Source organism: Fringilla coelebs (genome assembly GCF_963513975.1).
Source record: "Fringilla coelebs genome assembly, chromosome: 6".
In the NCBI taxonomy this organism is placed as follows: Eukaryota; Metazoa; Chordata; class Aves; order Passeriformes; family Fringillidae; genus Fringilla; species Fringilla coelebs.
Window position 1 is genome coordinate 60,296,981 of NC_140034.1, and position 17,361 is coordinate 60,314,341.

The 17,361-nt window shown below is 42.9% G+C and overlaps 1 protein-coding gene across 1 annotated transcript; it reads right to left on the reverse strand.

The window, feature by feature from the left end:
* Positions 1 to 1,707: 1,707 nt before the first annotated feature.
* FGF19 (fibroblast growth factor 19) lies at positions 1,708 to 5,450 on the reverse strand (the record flags this gene model as incomplete). The annotated part of the gene is made up of 3 exons (XM_084207810.1): positions 1,708 to 2,040; positions 4,921 to 5,024; positions 5,117 to 5,450. 3 exons carry the CDS (start codon positions 5,448 to 5,450, stop codon positions 1,708 to 1,710), a joined length of 771 nt encoding a protein of 256 aa, XP_084063936.1.
* Between the last annotated feature and the right edge of the window lie 11,911 nt (positions 5,451 to 17,361).

Genomic DNA, 17,361 nt, shown 5'->3' on the forward strand with positions numbered 1-17,361 from the left:
CAGCATTTTCAAATGGAAACATTCAGGCTCTTTTCCTGCCAGAAACTGACATCTTTTTCAGGCAACACTCACCACTTTTCTCCCTGGCAGCCCTGGTTAGAATGGTTCCCATTTTTAAATGGGAGCAGCCTTCTACCCACGGGATTATTTTGGCACTTAGGATGGCGCTTAGGGAGACAGAAGAGTCAAGCAGATTTCAGTGTTGAAGATGATTTTCTCTTTTATTGCAAATGTACACATTACATTAATGATAATGCACAGAAATTAAAAAATTGGCTAAAATTACAGCTATTTAAAAATTGGCTACTGTTGGCTACAATTCTGTTGATTACAAAACTGCACAAGATTTGTTACAACTAAAAAACCCACCTTCAGAAGTATATAAATAGAATTTGAGCATAAATAACAGTAACAAAATAAACAGATGTATGTATTAAATAAATTAATTATAAATATTGCATTGGCAATGAAGTGCTAGGTCAGAAGAACACCGGTATTTCCAGTAAAGGTTTTTTTTTTCTTTTCTTTCTTTTTTCTTTCTTTTTTTTTTTTTTTTTTTTGGTACAGAAATCTCTCTTATAAATGAACCTTTTGAAACAATAGAATCCCTGAACCATCCTCTTTCTTTTTTTTTTTTTTTTCCCTTTAGCTTCACCTTGGCTATTCCTTCATTGAATCTTTTCAGAGGGAGAACAGAACTTGAAGACACTGGGTGCCTTTGCCAGAGGTCCTCACAATTCCTTCTTGCAAGGAGAATCCTGACTCAGTTCTGCAGCTTTTAACTCACTAAACCATCTCTCCACTGATTCCCATGGATGCTGAATCAATCCTGGAAGTGACTTGAAAGAATTCCTGGTGGTTAAAGGTTGAACACAAAAACCTATTTTACAACTGATTTGACCTATACATCCGTTCTCAGTGTTTTTCTCTGTTTGCTAATGACATATACATGCTTATATACAACAGAATCTTCATTTAAACATTCATTTGATCTGCTCATTCCCTACCTGATGAACATCAATTCTAGCCCTGGGCACTCTTCCAACCATACACTGAATCCTCACTGATTTTGATGAGAACTCTCTGCTGGGTCATTCTGATGCCACAGAGAACATAATTTAGCCTACAAAAGAAATCAATGCGATCAAGTTTCCCTAAGTACCTTTTAGCAGTAAGGAAAGGGAGAAATTTTTCCCTTTCTTCTCTTATTTTCTAAGGGAAGAAAGAGCACAATATACAAGCAGATTTGTTTTTTCAGTAGTATGCTTTCCATAGAAGGTTTTCCCCAGAATGTTGTTAGCAGCCTTTTAAGAAGCAGCATTAACTCAAGCTACATCTGGTAGGATGTTTTCCTTCATCTAGTTTTGGTCCAAGTATTTGAGTTTAGATCTCTGAAGAGGATAACAGATATGTGGAAGTGAAGCTGGTGTAGAAAAATTACAGTTATTTTATCACCACCTATGGAGGAATTCTGATAAGGCTGCTAAACTTTTCGCATTTAATCCTCCTTTTCCTAACAAAACTATGGACAGGCAATTCTTTAGACTACAGAACAGCCTCCTGGCACTCATCTCTTACAGGTACAACAAGGACAAGGCTGGCTCCATACTCAAACACACAAAAAAGTTCCCAAATATCTCTACACAAAAAGCTACAAACCCTGCAGTACTCTTCAATGTTTCTGTGAAAACATGTGTGGGAGCACAGTCAATTCTGGAAGCTGGGGCTCTTCACTGGGGACAGTTTGGAGGCGATGCCAAAGGGATCCATGCTGTCCGTCTCCAGGGGTGAGGAGAATGCCTCTGGCTCGAAGGCCTGGCTGTAATCACCATATTCACCAAAGTCTGCTGACTCCACAGGCACCGTGTTGATCATGGGCAAGAAGTGAGACAGGGGAAGGAAATCTTTCCCCTTGAACTGTTGTCGTTGTTTGGCACTGCTCAAAGACACTGATATTCCATATTTTTTGGATCTATACACATTGTAGCCATCTGGGCGAATCTCCTCCTCAAAGGAACAGTCTTCAGTGGAATACCTGAGCTGAAAAGCAAGGAATAGTGAGAATGACAAATATGTCCACCAGGCTGGTTGTATTCAACCACAAAACAAACCTTGGATGGGAAAAGTCCCTCAGTGGTGGTGTCCTGGCTTTCCCAATCCCTATTCTATTCTATTCTATTCTATTCTATTCTATTCTATTCTATTCTATTCTATTCTATTCTATTCTATTCTATTCTATTCTATTCTATTCTATTCTATATTCCATTCCAGAACCCCTGAAGTTCTTTCCATGTCCATCCCATTAAATAAGCTTTGAATCCTGGGATGTGCTTCTCCACAGCCACCACACTTATCCTGTCTGAGCACTGGCAAAAAATGCCAGAGCAGATTTAGATGAATTGTCCTTAACTGCAGTCTTAAATCCTAATCCAAGTTTATAACTCCTGCTCTGTTAGAGATCTGCCTGTGCAAGGGCTTTAGGACTCTGTAGAAAGGCAGTGTGGCCAATCCGTAAAACAATGCTAAAAGGTAATTTCCACTTTTTTCCGCTCAGAATTTCCTGACATTGCCAAAGACCCTTTTACAAAGTGTCATTTTCATGTTAACATGAGAACTGTTAAATTATTACCAGCACAAGTTAGGACTTTGTACAGAAGAATGTATTTTCTTAGGTATGAATTTGTAGGATTACATTTGCAATGGCCTGTATAGATATTATATACCTGTAACATCTTAAGTTATAAATATGAATATATATAATATTTGTATCTTGAACCCATATCAGCAGGTCAGACTTCTCTAGATCTTTACACCAGCACTTGAGTCGTGTTTCTTACAACTCTGTTGCTATTTCAGTCTCAGCTACTGCAGGTGATTGAACCTTGGCCAATAAAAGAGAATTGCTGATTATGTCTCAGTCTGCAGAGAAAGAAATGTCCTTACATGAATGTTCTGCCTGTCTGAACAGAAAGCATATTTAATACTTTTGGGCCTTTCTCAGACACCCTCAGTAACATGGAGTAAAATTAAGGGTGTGTATTTGGTTATCTTTCAAAAGCATGTTTTAAATTAATAAACTAATTTAAAAAAAAAGTTTTCTTCAAATAAAATGGTGTGATATTTATCCTTCCACACACATATTATATCTCAGAAAAATATGTGTATATGAGAAAAAATTAGAGTTGGATTATTGGCTGTCTTTATGAGTGCTCAGCCTCACTAAAAAAGATGATGAAATAAAAAAGATTCTTGCTCAAGAAGTGTACACTACAAACAACAGATATTGATTGAGTCCCTGTGTCTCAGCTGTACCTTTTCCTCTTCACTACACTGAGAGGGTCTCTAGTCTGTTTTTTTAAACAAGTACCAAACAGACTTTTTAAGTATTTCCAGATTTTTTTCCCCCACAGGAGGGATTTTTTTTCACAGGAGGAATCACAGTATGCCAGTAGATTCAGCATTTCCCCTGAACTACTGACTACAGCACACAGCACATTCAAAAACCAACCGCAGTCATCAGTTTTCCAGTGTCAAAACAGGCCAAGTTGCAGGAGCACCAGTTCAGCCCCCAGACACCGTGTCTGCCCTTTTGTTCTCCCAGTCCTGAGCGTGGCGCTGATAAGGTTGAGATTTACCTGCAGAGCTGCCTGGCTGGGCTGTGAGCACAGAGGTGACAGCAGGTGTCCCCAACACGGAGATGGGACAGCACAGCTACGTGCTGTTGTGTTTTCAGAATAAAACTCCAGCCTGCATCTAATACACTACACCAAAAAATGCTGTTCCAGTCAACGTGTATGCCTTCAAAATGGTGCTACAGGAAAGCCATTTTAAAATTCTGTGATTGCTCAAGTCCAACTGGTAGCTCCAATGGGAGCAGAATCCAGGCTCTGATTTGTTTTGGATATACATTAAAGAATTAAGCTAATAATTGACCTACCATATCATCTGAACCTATGCACCTCATCTCAGCCTCGACTGATTTGAGCCCAGAAAAACAATGAAATTCAGAAAGAAAAGCTTAATTCTGTCTTCCGCATTTTTATTTTATCCACATTCAGAAACATCAGTGATGCTGTTATTAAAGATACTGGGAGTTTTAAGAATGGGCCAAGTCCTTTCCTGATTAAAATCAGCAGAAATTTTGCTGGAGTAATCAAAAAAGAATCAAGCTGTATCTTTACTGTGGCATCATGAAAAGCCATTGCTCTGTGAAACTCAAGCTTCTGTACAGACTAAATCTGAACTACACCTGTCAAATTCTAGAGTCAGGAATGTATTCACATGCCTTAAAAACTAGAGTTTATGTCAATGACTACTTCCTAAACCTAGTGAAAAAGCTGATCTAGTGGCATCAGAGGGGCACGTAAGTCCCCAGCCCCTCAGAGTCCCACGGCTGTGCTGTTTTAGCAGGGCAGAAGTGAGGCAGTGGAGAAGCATCCTTTTCCCCTCAAAATCCTTTTCCTGTCTGCAGTCTCCTAAGAGATGGCAACCCATGTTCCTGGGAGTTGTATGCCTAGCAGCCAGCTGGCTGCGGCTCTTCTCCAAAGGAGCAATCTCTTTTTAATTTTTTTTCCCCAGAATACCAGACCTGAACAGTGAGGAATTACTCATATTCTATGGCAGACCTTAATCTATTCCTGCAGCAGAATCACAGTCTCCCACGGATGAGAATTACTGTACTTTCGGTACATTTTGGCAGGGGACACGCAAAACATCATTTACTCTCTAAAGAACGTTTCCTTTCTGCCTTCTAAGAATCCCCACAGTGACGGTGTCGAGAACCGCAGCTCCTAGGGAGAACAGGCGGGGGAAGTGGGGGAGGGACGGCGGCGGACACCTGGAAGCTTTGTTACCCCATTATTAGAACACGCCGCTGTTCAGAGTGGAAACCCCCCCCGGGGAGAGCAGCGCGGGTCTCACCTGCCCGTGCAGCCGCCCCGCCTCGTCCATGCACAGGTACCGGGAGCTCTGCACGCCCTTGATGGCCACGGTGCGCACGGCCACGGCGCGGATCTCCAGCAGACCTGCGGGCAGATAGAGAGAGGGGACAGCAGTGTCACCCCCGCGGCCCCGGCCCTGCCCCGTCCCCGTCCCCATCCCCGCCGTCGCCACTCACTCTGCGGGCTCTGGCTGCCGGCCGCGTCCACCCGGCCGTCGGCGCCGATGCGCAGGAAGCAGCTGAAGAGCCCGTGCTTGCTGGCGGTGTAGAGGTGCCGCAGCCGGATGGGCTCTCCCCAGCCGTAGTTGAGGTGCGGGCCGGCGTCGGGCAGCGGCAGCGGCAGCGCGGAGGCGGCGGCGGCCGCCAGACCGAGCAGCGCCAGCGCGGCGGGGCGCAGCCCCATCCCGGCGCGGCGCCTCGGGGCTGTAGCGCGGCCGCAGCCGCCCCCCAGCCTTTTATAGCTCGCCGTTATCAGCTCCATCGATCCGGCCGCATCCGATATAGAGCCCATTTCATAGCCGCATCGGTCACTCCCCCCGAAAATATTAAGCGGGTGACACCCTAAAGTCGCTTCCTCCGCATCCGCATCTCCGAGCTCTCTGCTCCTGCCAGGCTCCGGCCGCGGTCCCGGGGCACTGCACGTCCCGCAGCCCCGATGTGGCGCCGGGACGGGGATCGCGGGTGGGCGTGTGTGTACCCAGCCCACCCAGTGGCAGGAAGCTGCCCCGCTCCCCGCGCGGCTCAGCCCCTGCCTTCGGCCTTGTCCGTCCTGTATTTAATTTCCCTTTCCAGAAATCAAGAGAGCCGCTGCCTAAGCCTGGGCTCGCCTCTCCGGTAGGGCCGAACGCTGCGGGAGCGGGACAGCCGCTCCCGGTTCCAGGCCGCACACGGCGCTGGTGCAGCCCGGCCCGGCGCTGCAGAGCCCGGTCCGGCCAGGTACCGGCGGCTGCGGGTGTCCCGGCGCGGCTCCGGGCTGCATCCCCGCCCGGCCATCCCCGGCCGTGTCACTAGATGGAGCCTGGCCCCTGGGATGCGGCTGCCTCGCCTCGGGGGAGCCGCTCTGGGGGCGCTCTCCAGCTCCTGTTTGTCCCCACTTCTCTACAAAGAGACCGGGAGGAAAAAATCCTGGGTGAAGTAAAACTGCATCGCCCGATGTAAGCTTCAAAAAGAAATTTTCTTCTGGTCTGCGCATGGATTTTTTCCACGTGGGCTCCTCCCAGGGAGCTCGCTCAGCGAGTGCCCTGGAAAGAAGAAGACCCACAAATTTGGGGGTTTTCCACCGTATTTGTATCTCAGACGTATTTAAAGGGATTGCTGCCGACTCGTCTGCTTTACAACCAAAGTGATCATTAAAGGAATTTTCTCTGATTCCCAAAAAGAAAACTGGTAATTTCATAAAGAAATTTACTCCCCCACCCAGGACATTATATGACAATTCAACAAGACATAACCCCACCTCCCGACCATTTTCTCTGAAACACAAATATTTTGCTTCTTGTTCACTTTCATCCTTCTGTCCCTGCACTTGCATCTCCCTCCTGCAAACACTCCCACAAAAAAAAATTCTTCATAAGCAATTTTCGCTCAGTGAGGATGAGCACACAGACAAGCCACACCAAAATACAGAGGCTTGTAGGATGATATCTTGCGCTTATTTTCATGAGAAACTTCAGGTGTATTTAACTGGAGTTAATGGCATCAATCAGTCCACATTTGGAAGATCAAGGTCTTGCATAACAAACTCACTGGGAGCAAGGGATTGAATCTCATCAATCCCTTCAAAAGCAGCTACTGCTTTTGATTAGCTTTGGGCATTTTTTGGTGAGCAGCTTGAAACACCTAGAAAAGACCCTAGTTTTCCCTGCATGATTGCTGAGTAATTAATCAGGATTAAGACCACTTTTCATTCAGGTGTCTCCTGCTGCATCCTCCAAATCATGTGTGGGCTTTCCTACCAATTCTGGTCTTCCTTACATCACGGAAGTTCACAGTATTATAAGCCCAGTAAATAATACTAAGGCATGCAAGTCCCTAATTCTTTTTTTCCTCCGCAATGTTATTACATGGCTGCTACAAAGGCAGTTCCTGCCCTGCAACCCTGGGCCCCACAGCAGTTGTGCATGTAACTCATCCTGGCATTCTTCAAGGTACTGAGCACCCACCACACACGCAGAGGTTATGGTCTGAAATTAATCTGAAGGGCTTCTTTAGCTCAATTTTTCTGTGCATCTCAGTGAATAGAAGCTGGTTTATGACTACTGCTTCTGCTATACTGTAGTGGGAACAATAATCATAATCACAAGTTTTATTTTCTTCATCAAGAAGTTCAGGCTTCTTTCAAGCAGTAAGAAATTGATGCTTGGAACTTGTTCATTCATCTCTGTGAGGATCAAAAATTGAGGCAGAAAGGACAAATCACTTGCACTAAATGATATTTCAAATCAGTGAAAAAGCTGGCTATAAAGGAGAATTTCCCAAGAATTGATGGAGAGCCTTTAAAAATTATTTTTGCTGTTGCTGTTGCTGATGTTGCAGGGGCTGATATTAAAGGGTTAGTGTCTAATCAAATTAAAACAATAATTAAGCACTTAACTGACTTTTTGGAATGGTCTCTCTTGTTAGGAGAAGGTTCCAACCTAAATAATTTGTCCAAGTTCCCCTGTAGTCCCTGACAGAGGTAAGTGTCTGCAAACACTTAACTAGACTGAATGGTGCCAATGCTATCACAAAACAGCTGCTGAAGAAATACGGGTTGAATATACCCTGGAAGTATTCATGTCTTATTGCCTCTGTAAAGAAAAAAAAACCAACCAAAGCCTAGATGATTAACTCAGATTCAGGTAACTTAGTTTTAGCTAGAAACTGAAGAGAACTTATTTTTAGCTAGAGATAAATGAGCTAGTGAATGTCACTGAATTAAAAATACAAGAGTTGTGACACATTATTTTAATTTCAGTTCCTGTCTGTGTCACTGAACTTTATGATTTACTGGCATGTTTTATCAAAGTTCAATAGAAAGACACATGCCTTTGCGTCTTCCTACAAATGCATTTGGAGGAAAAAATATATGTTTGCAGAACACATGTATTGTAGGGTAAATCCCACTTCTAATGCTGGACCTACTTCCTGCAACAAGGAAACCTAGTAGTGTCAGATTTTCTGCTTTTATGAGGATAGGAAAAACAGCCGAAAACCCAGGCAGAAAGTCTTATAGAACAAAAATACCTCCTAACCAAAGAGGACACAATTGCAAAAGCATTTTCACCTGTTGCAATGGATCATTTATTTCCACTGCACTTTTCAACATTTATTTCCACTGCGCTTTTCAATGTCCCAGTGCAATTTCTGCAGAACCAGAAGTCCAGATTTTGGCAATAATGAAATGAATGTGTTTTGGAAGAATAAAATTCGCTATTATTAAAAGGCAGACATCTAGAGATCCTGGAACACACCAAAAAGGTAACAGAGGGCTTGAACCGTACTGGGTAATGACATTGAAGCCAACTGAAAAGAAGCTAAGGAAGGTGGCCACAAAAAACGGTGAGGAAATAGGGCAAGAACCACCCATGAGTCAAAGCTGGTCATAGCAGGCTACTTGGTGGTGGAGATCAAAGGAAGAATTATGTAGGTGAGTCACTCAAGACTGAGTGAGGGTCAAAATGTGATAAACTGGAGGTGTTTAGGATGAAGAGACATTTTCTCAAATATGGAATATCTTTGGAATATGATGATGAAAGCTTTGGTCATATGAGTCACTGAAGGAAGAGGGAAATACCACAGAAACATTGAAGACTTTCTGCTTCCTTTGGGCTGTCTTTGGGACGTCCTGCAGATTTTGGAGTTGGGATTACACAAGTGGGATCTAATAATACTTTTGTGAAGAGATCTGTCAGTCTTCCCCTCTTTTCTCTGAAGTCAGAGGTGGGAGAATTACAGAGGCTGCAAATACTCTGAGGGCAGTAAGGTTCCAGGCAGGGCTGGAGATGTCAGTGCTAATGCCGCCGGTTTCTGGTTTCTGCTGTGGTTCCTGCCAGTCATCCCAGAAGTGACAGAGAAAAGAAAATTATTTTCGTGGCAGAGAGCCAGTAGAGCAGTCCAACCTTTTCTCTTGCTTCTGGTGGAGAAGAATATGTCAGGAGAATGAAGGAAGGCAGAAGTGAAGACACAGGACACTGCGATACGCAGTTACTCGAGCACGAGCTTGTTCTATAAAGAGCCTTATCAGCACAGCACAAGTTAAAAAGCCTGCCTAAGAAGGAGAGGTTACTCCACCATATGTCAGGGACTGCTCTGCTTCCCAGCTGCTTCTGCAATCCAAGAGGCATGGAGGTGACAATATTTCTCCCCGGGCTGTGAATGAGTGCAGAATTGAGATTCCACAGCTCCCGCTGCGCGCACCCACTGACAGGATGTCATGGGATGGGACGAACGCTCACCGAGTCTCTTCCCTGCTACCACAGTCCTCAGTGAGACTCATAGATTTTCCAAATTATCCACTTCCAGAGGGGTTCTTCTTCTAAAACTGCTTTGCTAAGGAAGGTCAACACACTGGGGAGATTTTTGCTACTGTAATTGGCGTGTGTTGTTGCTGGTTCTTTCCAAGGAGCACAGCCAGACAACCAATTTCAAATATCTCTCACCATTCTGTTATCTAATGCTTCCTCAGCTATTGCTATCAGTCAATGCATTCCAGAGAGCAATACTGAGCCTGGAATCGACTTGGAGCTTGCACAGTCAAGTGATATCTTCTGGTTAGGTCTGCTCTAAAGCTCACAAAATTCCTACCAGCTTCAAATAGCCTAAATGCTTTATTTTTTCATCACTGCAAGCCATTATTTCATGTTTTAGCAGTATTTCATCCACCCCATCTTTTCTGTGTGCTATGAAATCCTTCATAATTCTGCTATAGAAGAAACCTTACTGATTTTATGGGATCATATTTGGTACTGTGCTTCTCCAGCACGAAACCAACAAAATCTATGTTTTTCTTACTTTTTTTTTCTTATGTATTGAGCAGATCTGCATCCTGCAACAGAAATAAATAATTGCAGGTTTCTTTGCCAACAAATTATATTTTGATTTCCAGCTTGACCTAGGGAGTAATGCCCCTGGACTTTGTTTACACAATGTGTTCGTGGAAAACACAAGAGAAGCTTTTCTAGAAGAGGGTGACTCTAGATCATCAGCTTCTCAGTCAAATGTGATATCCTTGGAGCATTTACCTGTATTCTTTTCCTGACAGTGACTAAATAATGCTGTCTTTATGACACTACTTCCAGCTTCACTGGAAATATTTTTCCTTTAATAGACAGAGAACAGTAGAAGAAGATATACCAGAAATACTTCAAACTTACAAGAGGGCATACTTGTATAGGACCTGTGGTCCTATACAAATACATCTGGACAGAATTAATCAGGTGGTCTTATTCAGCCTGATATAGTGACAATTCCCACAAAATCACTCCTGAACAGCATAGTAGGAAGCCAGGATTTGCAAAGACTTTGGCAACAAAACCAATACAGGCCTGTTAAAACAAACCTGACCCCGGAACAATTTCACTGAGTGAAATCTGGGGTGAATTTGTCCCACAGAGGTCTAACTTTCACTGGAGATGCATTGTTAAGAGGGACACTGAGCCAGGGGTGCTCAGGTGATGATTTTTTGGGAGTCAAAAGTAAGGAGAGGTATGAAAGGGGTTTAGCTCTGCCTGTCTGTTTGGTGAGACACTGAATCCCTCCTTTCCCTTGAAGTTAAACCACCTCAGAAATGTGATTGTAGCTTTCCTTAAAGGCAGATGTTTTCTCAAAAACACATATGATAATAATCCTGATGTAAAATTGATAGTCCAAAGTCTTCTAGTCATGAAGATGATAATAAATTACATCACTAAAGGTATTTATTATGCTTATGACCATCTAAGTGGTGTTTTAGCTAGAATCAGTTAGGCTCGACTGAGAAACTGTGGGAGAGTTGTTATGGTTGATGTGATGCCAATAATCAGACCAGCCTACGGGGACAGATTGTCCCTACACACGTTAGCTCTGGATGGCTCAGCCCTGTTAAGGCTGAAGGATGCGAAAGGTAAGAATCCCTGTCTGGGGAATTCCCACTTTGGGTAGTAGTGGCAGTTTTGTTTTTTTTTATTTGGGCTTCAAATACTTGATGAAGATCAGAGAAAAATGAGTGTGTGCTGAATACATTACAACAATTTCCCATGTTGTGAAGTAAACAGGGTCGAAAGGGAGTTAAGGAAGCCAGCTGACTTATGGTTTTCTTGCTGTCTGTATTTCTTGCTACACTGCTACTTATCACTACTAAGAATTCCAAGGCACCAACAGAACTGTATAAAGTGATAAGAGATGTAAATGATTATCAAATTCAGTTCATGAGTGCTTATTGACCTGCTGTCATCACCTTTGATTATGATGATACTGCAGGAAGGACTGAAACTGTGAAGCCCTTTATGAAACAGTCTGAACAAATGTAAACCCAAAAACTAGTACAAAGTTTCCTGATCATTTTGCACACAGGCATATCCTCAGCTTCTGGAAAGCAAAACCATTCATCTGAGTCAACAGATATCTAACCTTTCACTCCAGCTCGTACCATAGGCCTAAAACCCTGGAGAAATATCTTAGAAAAAACAAAATTCTCATGCAACTCCTCCCAAATCTGTTTAGTACATGGAATTACATCACCTGGGTTTTAAAAAGTGCAATGATATCTTGCCTCCTTTCTCAGAAGACCCCCAAACTCAGTCCTTAACATTGGTGACAACCATGTAGGAAGTTTTACAATGGCTTTGCTCAAGAGAGAGGAAGACTATTAATAAACTGTTCTTTCTCTTGGAGGTCATTGGAAGCAATTTTCATCTGAAATGAAGCCTAAAGCATAGCTTGGGCCTAGCTGCACAATTTGCTATGAATTGGGAAACCAAGTAACTTTCTCTGATGTTCCTTATTGCAACTGGTCCCCTTTGCTGCCACCAAACATGGCTGTGGCACATTTGGGGTCAAGAATTGAAGGGCAAAGGTTACTGAAGCATCCTGCCAATGCAGCTAAAAGTGACCTTTAGCTGACAAAGCAGAAGTGACACGGGATCTAAAAGAATGGTATTCAAATAGCCAGTCCATCCAAAAGATTGCATTTGGATTGATCCTAATCAGCCATAATTTCCTACTTTAATGGCCAATTAAAAGGCCATTTGAAAGTAAGAGAGGCAGAACAAATCAGCATGGAAAGAGCCTGCATGGTCTTTAGAAAGTAATTCAAGTTTACTTAGGTTTTACACATCTGACTAGTGAGGAAACGAGCGAGTAATGGATGTCTTACTCCAAAAGTAGTTCAGCTTCATTAAATAACTTGTTTCAGCAAGAGATAAAATCTGAAACACCACTGGAAAGTAAACTGAAATATCTGCATTGCCACAAGGTATTTAGCTACCTAAACATCACAAATATTGGAAGGAATGTAGAATCCTCCACTATCTGGTTATTGTGTGTGTTATGTACATTGACTTGCTATAAGCAGCAGAATTAAACTAAATGGGTTTTGTGTGTATTTACAACTGTGGTCAGACATATAACAGTCAGAACAATTCTATTTTGCCATTTTTAAACGCCAAATATTTTTATGTCAAATGCATCTTAGATTTCTTTTCCTTTTTCTGGAAACAAAGCTCCTTGAACATTTCAAGCCGAAAGTGAGAGCCCCATTGCCTCTGGTTCTCTCATGTCTAGAGGTAACAGGAAGATCCTTGCACGACCAGAGGCTGAGAGCCCTCAGTTGCTGAAGTGAGCAAAGCAGACAGATGTGCTGAGGATGGAAAGGTGGAGTTCATGGTGGCTCTTTCACATGGCTCAGTATGCAGTTCATACACTCTGGGTTGTGGATCTGTGGATTTGGGCATTCCTTTTACCAAGGGGGCTGCAAAGACAGTCACACACACACACATCCCCCAATTAATTCAGAATTTACCCTACTTCAGAACATTTACAGAGCAGAGCAGGAATCCTTCTCTCCCTGTAGGGCACTGAGGTTTCAATCAATAGCAAAGGCTCCCTGAGACCTGTCTATTGCTCTTTATCAGAGGCCTCCAGCAGATAAAGCCTGTCACAAAACAGCTACTGATCGCTGCCACTGCAGCCTCACTGCAAGGAAGGAAGAGCTGCTGCTGCAAGGTAGGAGATGCCCTTTTTCCCATTGCCTGCACTAACAGGACACAGATTGCCACCAGTGTGGTTTGGACTCTGCCAGGCAGATGTTCCATCAGCTGTATTACAGAAGGAAGGAAGCAGCCAATGCTAATGACATCGAGAGCAGCAGAACTGTGGCTGAGCCCTGCACAAACCCTTTCAATTCATAGCTCCAGTGGCAATACCAGCGCCTTTCTCAAAAGACAGTGATCCCCAAATTTAGGAGTTTTTCTCACACACACAGGCAGCAGTGACAACCTTTTGCACAGCAAGTAGCCGATATAAAACCCCACTGATTAATCATTCAACCCTCACTCCAACTGCCTGACTTATGTTCCCTGTAGAGCTGCAATTTAAATTAATATTTGTAGTTTAGTCGTGTTGAGGCTTCATGAGAATGAGGGCTCCATTTTGCTTCATATCTTTATGAGCATGAAAAAAAGGCAACGAAATCATGTTTTCCCTTCCTCACATAACAAGATGCACAAGGAGTGGATTTTGTAGTCCCTCAGTCTGCATATTTATTCCTTGGGAGAGTCTTGCTCCCATTACAGCTGTGGACACACACGGCTCCAGCTTTTCCAATTTCAGATCAATGAGCCACCCAGCAAAGAGCACAGAGTTGGCAGGTCCTCAACATTCATCTGAATGAAATGAAAGGGAGCTCAGTTCTTGGCTCCAGTTTTCTGTCACTCTATTGTCATTCAACAAAACGGACCAAAGAGAAAAGCGATCAATCCATAAACTCATGAAGCCTCAGTCTCCAGCTGTCATCAGCTTTGAGTTCCCTCCACTGATCTTATCTGTTGCAGAGTGATTGAAAGTAATTTGTTTTGGTTGAAAGTAATTTGTTTTGCAGAGTAATTAGATTATCTCTTGGGGGGCTTCCTACCTGGTGACCCAGTGTTTCTCCTTTGCTGGCTGCTCATTAACATCAATTACCATAGAGACACTCTTCAAAGGAAAGCTTGCACTGCCCAGGGTGGGGAACCTATTAAGAAATACGCTTCTCATTCCTGCTAGGAGATAATAAACCTTCTGGTGTCACACAATTATTTGTGGGTCAGACGCATATGATCCCACTGGGGCTTAAACCTTCCGTTCGCCATTCAGTGTGAAATGTTTAGCAATTAGGAAATGAGCTGGATCTCTCTATAATGGTGTATATTGATTGGAAAGGGCTCAAGCATAATATCTGGGAACATTTCCTGATGAATTCTCTGGATGAATATCCCACCCTTGTAGAGGTACTGGGATGGTGTATATTGAACAGAACAGGCTTAAGCATAATATCTGGGAACATTTTCTGACACTGGATGAATATCCCACACTTGCAGAGGTACTGGGGCAGCAAATAAAGTTCACATCTGTAGGGGAAATTGCATAGAGGCTCAAAAGTTCATACTCTGATTCTTGTTCCCAGAATCACCTCTTTTTAATTGAGACAATTTATATGGTTATGTAAATGACACAGCACTGATAAGCATAATCAAACTGGTTTTGTTTTTTTTTTTTTTCTGCAAAAATGTGGGTGCCAAATGAGTCGTTGCCTGACTGGGACATTTACCGGTAGCGATTGCATCATTGCCACACTGTTCCATTCTACAGAACAACACAAAATAAAGAACCATTGTGATCCACCTTTTGGACTGGATCTCTTTTCAGGCACAGCAAGTCTGAGTAATAAATGGTCTTAGTTATGCCTTCATTTACCAATATTGAATCCAAAATTTTCTCTTGTTGCATTTGATTTCTGTACTGCTCAGGAAGTAGGAAAACATATAGAGGGAGCAGAAATTTAACGTTGGCTCGTGTAGATGTAGTGTAGAGGTCCCAGAGTCACTGAAAGCCCTGGGTTGGCCCTGGGCATGCAGGATGATCTGGTATTGACCACAAGGAAGCTGGGGGAGAAAGGTGGGGAGAACATCCTTGTTGTGCAGCTCATGGTTACCTGGTCCATAGGGAGAGGAGTTTAAGTTGGGACAGCCTGAGTCACAGTGGCTGGGAATCATCACCAGTGCCTGTAGTCATCAAACCCCACCCTTTTGGGTAATCCTGGTTCTCCAGGTTTAACTCCCTACCACAAGTCCTTTAAATGGCTTTTCTGAAAAGCTGCTAAATGCTAACATCTGAAGTAAATAACTGCCTCTTTTTTTTTTTTTATTTGTCTTGTTTGAGTAATTAGGTCATTATATCTGAAAGCGATTGTTTCATGCGTGCTGAAAGTGAATAATGAAGACCTTTGATGAATCCAGCGAGCAGCATGTAAATGTGGGGAAGAAATGCAGAGGCAAAGGAATGACCTTTCTGGAACAGAATTTCTCCCTGCGCCACCATTTCTATCCACATTAAGGTCAGTTATTCCATTTACTTTTTCCTGCTGTGTGTATTCTTCAGTGCTTCCTTTTCCTAATAAAATGCTCATTGTCCAAAGGGTTTGCCACATTCTTTAAATGGCTACTGCTGGCTTGTTTGTGAGCCAGCCAGTGGCTGCTTGTACAGAGCTAAATGTTTCTTCTTTCTACAGTTTTCAAGGAATGCTTATACCTAAAATATTTCATCAGATTGCATTTATATAATGTTGCTATTAATGCTGAGAAATAAGTGATCTGTAGCCACCTCTCCATGGTGAGATCCTAATCATGGAGATGAATGGAGGTAAAAAGGTAAACTGATTTTATTATTATTCATTCAAGTGGTAGTTAACAAATAAAATGCAAGGACCAAATATGGAAAATAAATAACCTTTTGCTTCTCAGGACTGATCCTCACAGGTAAGGGTGGATTGACTTATTCCAGTTAGCAGCTCATGTGAGTGACTGTGGGGTGTCTCTCTACAGCCCAGTGAAACTGGGCTTTTGTTTCTGTGCAGCAGAAAACAAAAGGTCTGTTTGGGCATCATTTAAGCTGGAGTCAAAATAAATGGTTTAAAGGAAAAGCCTTCCCTCCTTGCCAAGCTTCAGTTTGCTTTTAGGAGCAAATGGCATTGGAGCATGGGGACTGAATTCTCTTTGGAACAAACCAGGCCTGTGTTTGTGCTCACTGAGGTCCCCTGACATGGTGTTAGCACCAGTGGCCACTGAGTCAATGGGATCAGGTTAGACCTCACCCGAAGCAACTCCCTCCAGCCATGTCCAGTGTAGATGCTGGGTCCTCATGGGATAATTCAGGATATCCACACCATCTTCTGTCTTCTTAAGAAGTACTTTTTTTTTCCTATGACATATCGCAGGTGAAATAATTCCAAATCTAGATCCATGTTGCTCTGATTCTGAAGAGTAGGTCTGAGGAATAACGAGGGTGATTATCACTGACTTGAGATTATTTACTTGTGGGAAAGCTAGCAAAGTAACAATGCAAAGTAGGCTGCTAGATAAAATCAAAACCAAAACATGGATCAAAAGAGATGAAATCTATGGCAAAATCCCTGAATTCTCTATGGGGAAAATTGCAGTTTTCCCAATCAGAAAATTCAAAATTACTCTAAGTTATAACAGGGGCATGGGGCAGGTCACATATCTTAGAAATATTGTGGACGGATACCCTGTTTACAGCTTACAGTTTTGAGTTACTTGAGGGACTGCAGAAAAGAGAAACAGAGTTTAAAGAGTGAGCCTCCTTCCTGCAATGCTATGCAGCAAGTAGGAGCTAATTCTGAAATTAATTTCTCAACCACAGAACCACAGGGCAAGATACCTTCTCAATAGTTTTGTTAGACCTCATGTGGGTTTTGTCAAGGCTCCTCTGGGCCTTAAATCTCCTGTCTACAGAAGCACTCTGTCCCTTCTTGATTCTCTGCTACTATAATGTAAGAAAGGAAAAGATTAAGTGACATAGAGCCACCCATTCACATATTTTTACCCACTGAATTACTGACCATTACAAAAGTAATGGCCAAACTATTTTCTCTGCACACCCTGGAGAAAAAATATTGTTTGTGTGGGTGGTTGGTCAGAAACTCTTAAGAAGCACAGCACAGAGCCTTTTTTAAATGTGCAGATTACTCACCCAAGGCAGAAATGGCCGGGTATGAGTTAGGGATCCACTTGTCCAGAAGGGGAGGAAATACCATGTATGTGCACATCCTAAAAAAATTTCAGCAGTTTTTCTCTTTGAGACAGGTACCAGTCACAGATCTAGGTTCATATTGGAAAGTCTCCACTGACTACTGTTTGAACAAGCAATCACATGTTTATTAATTAGTCAAAGTAATCAAATCTCTGTGG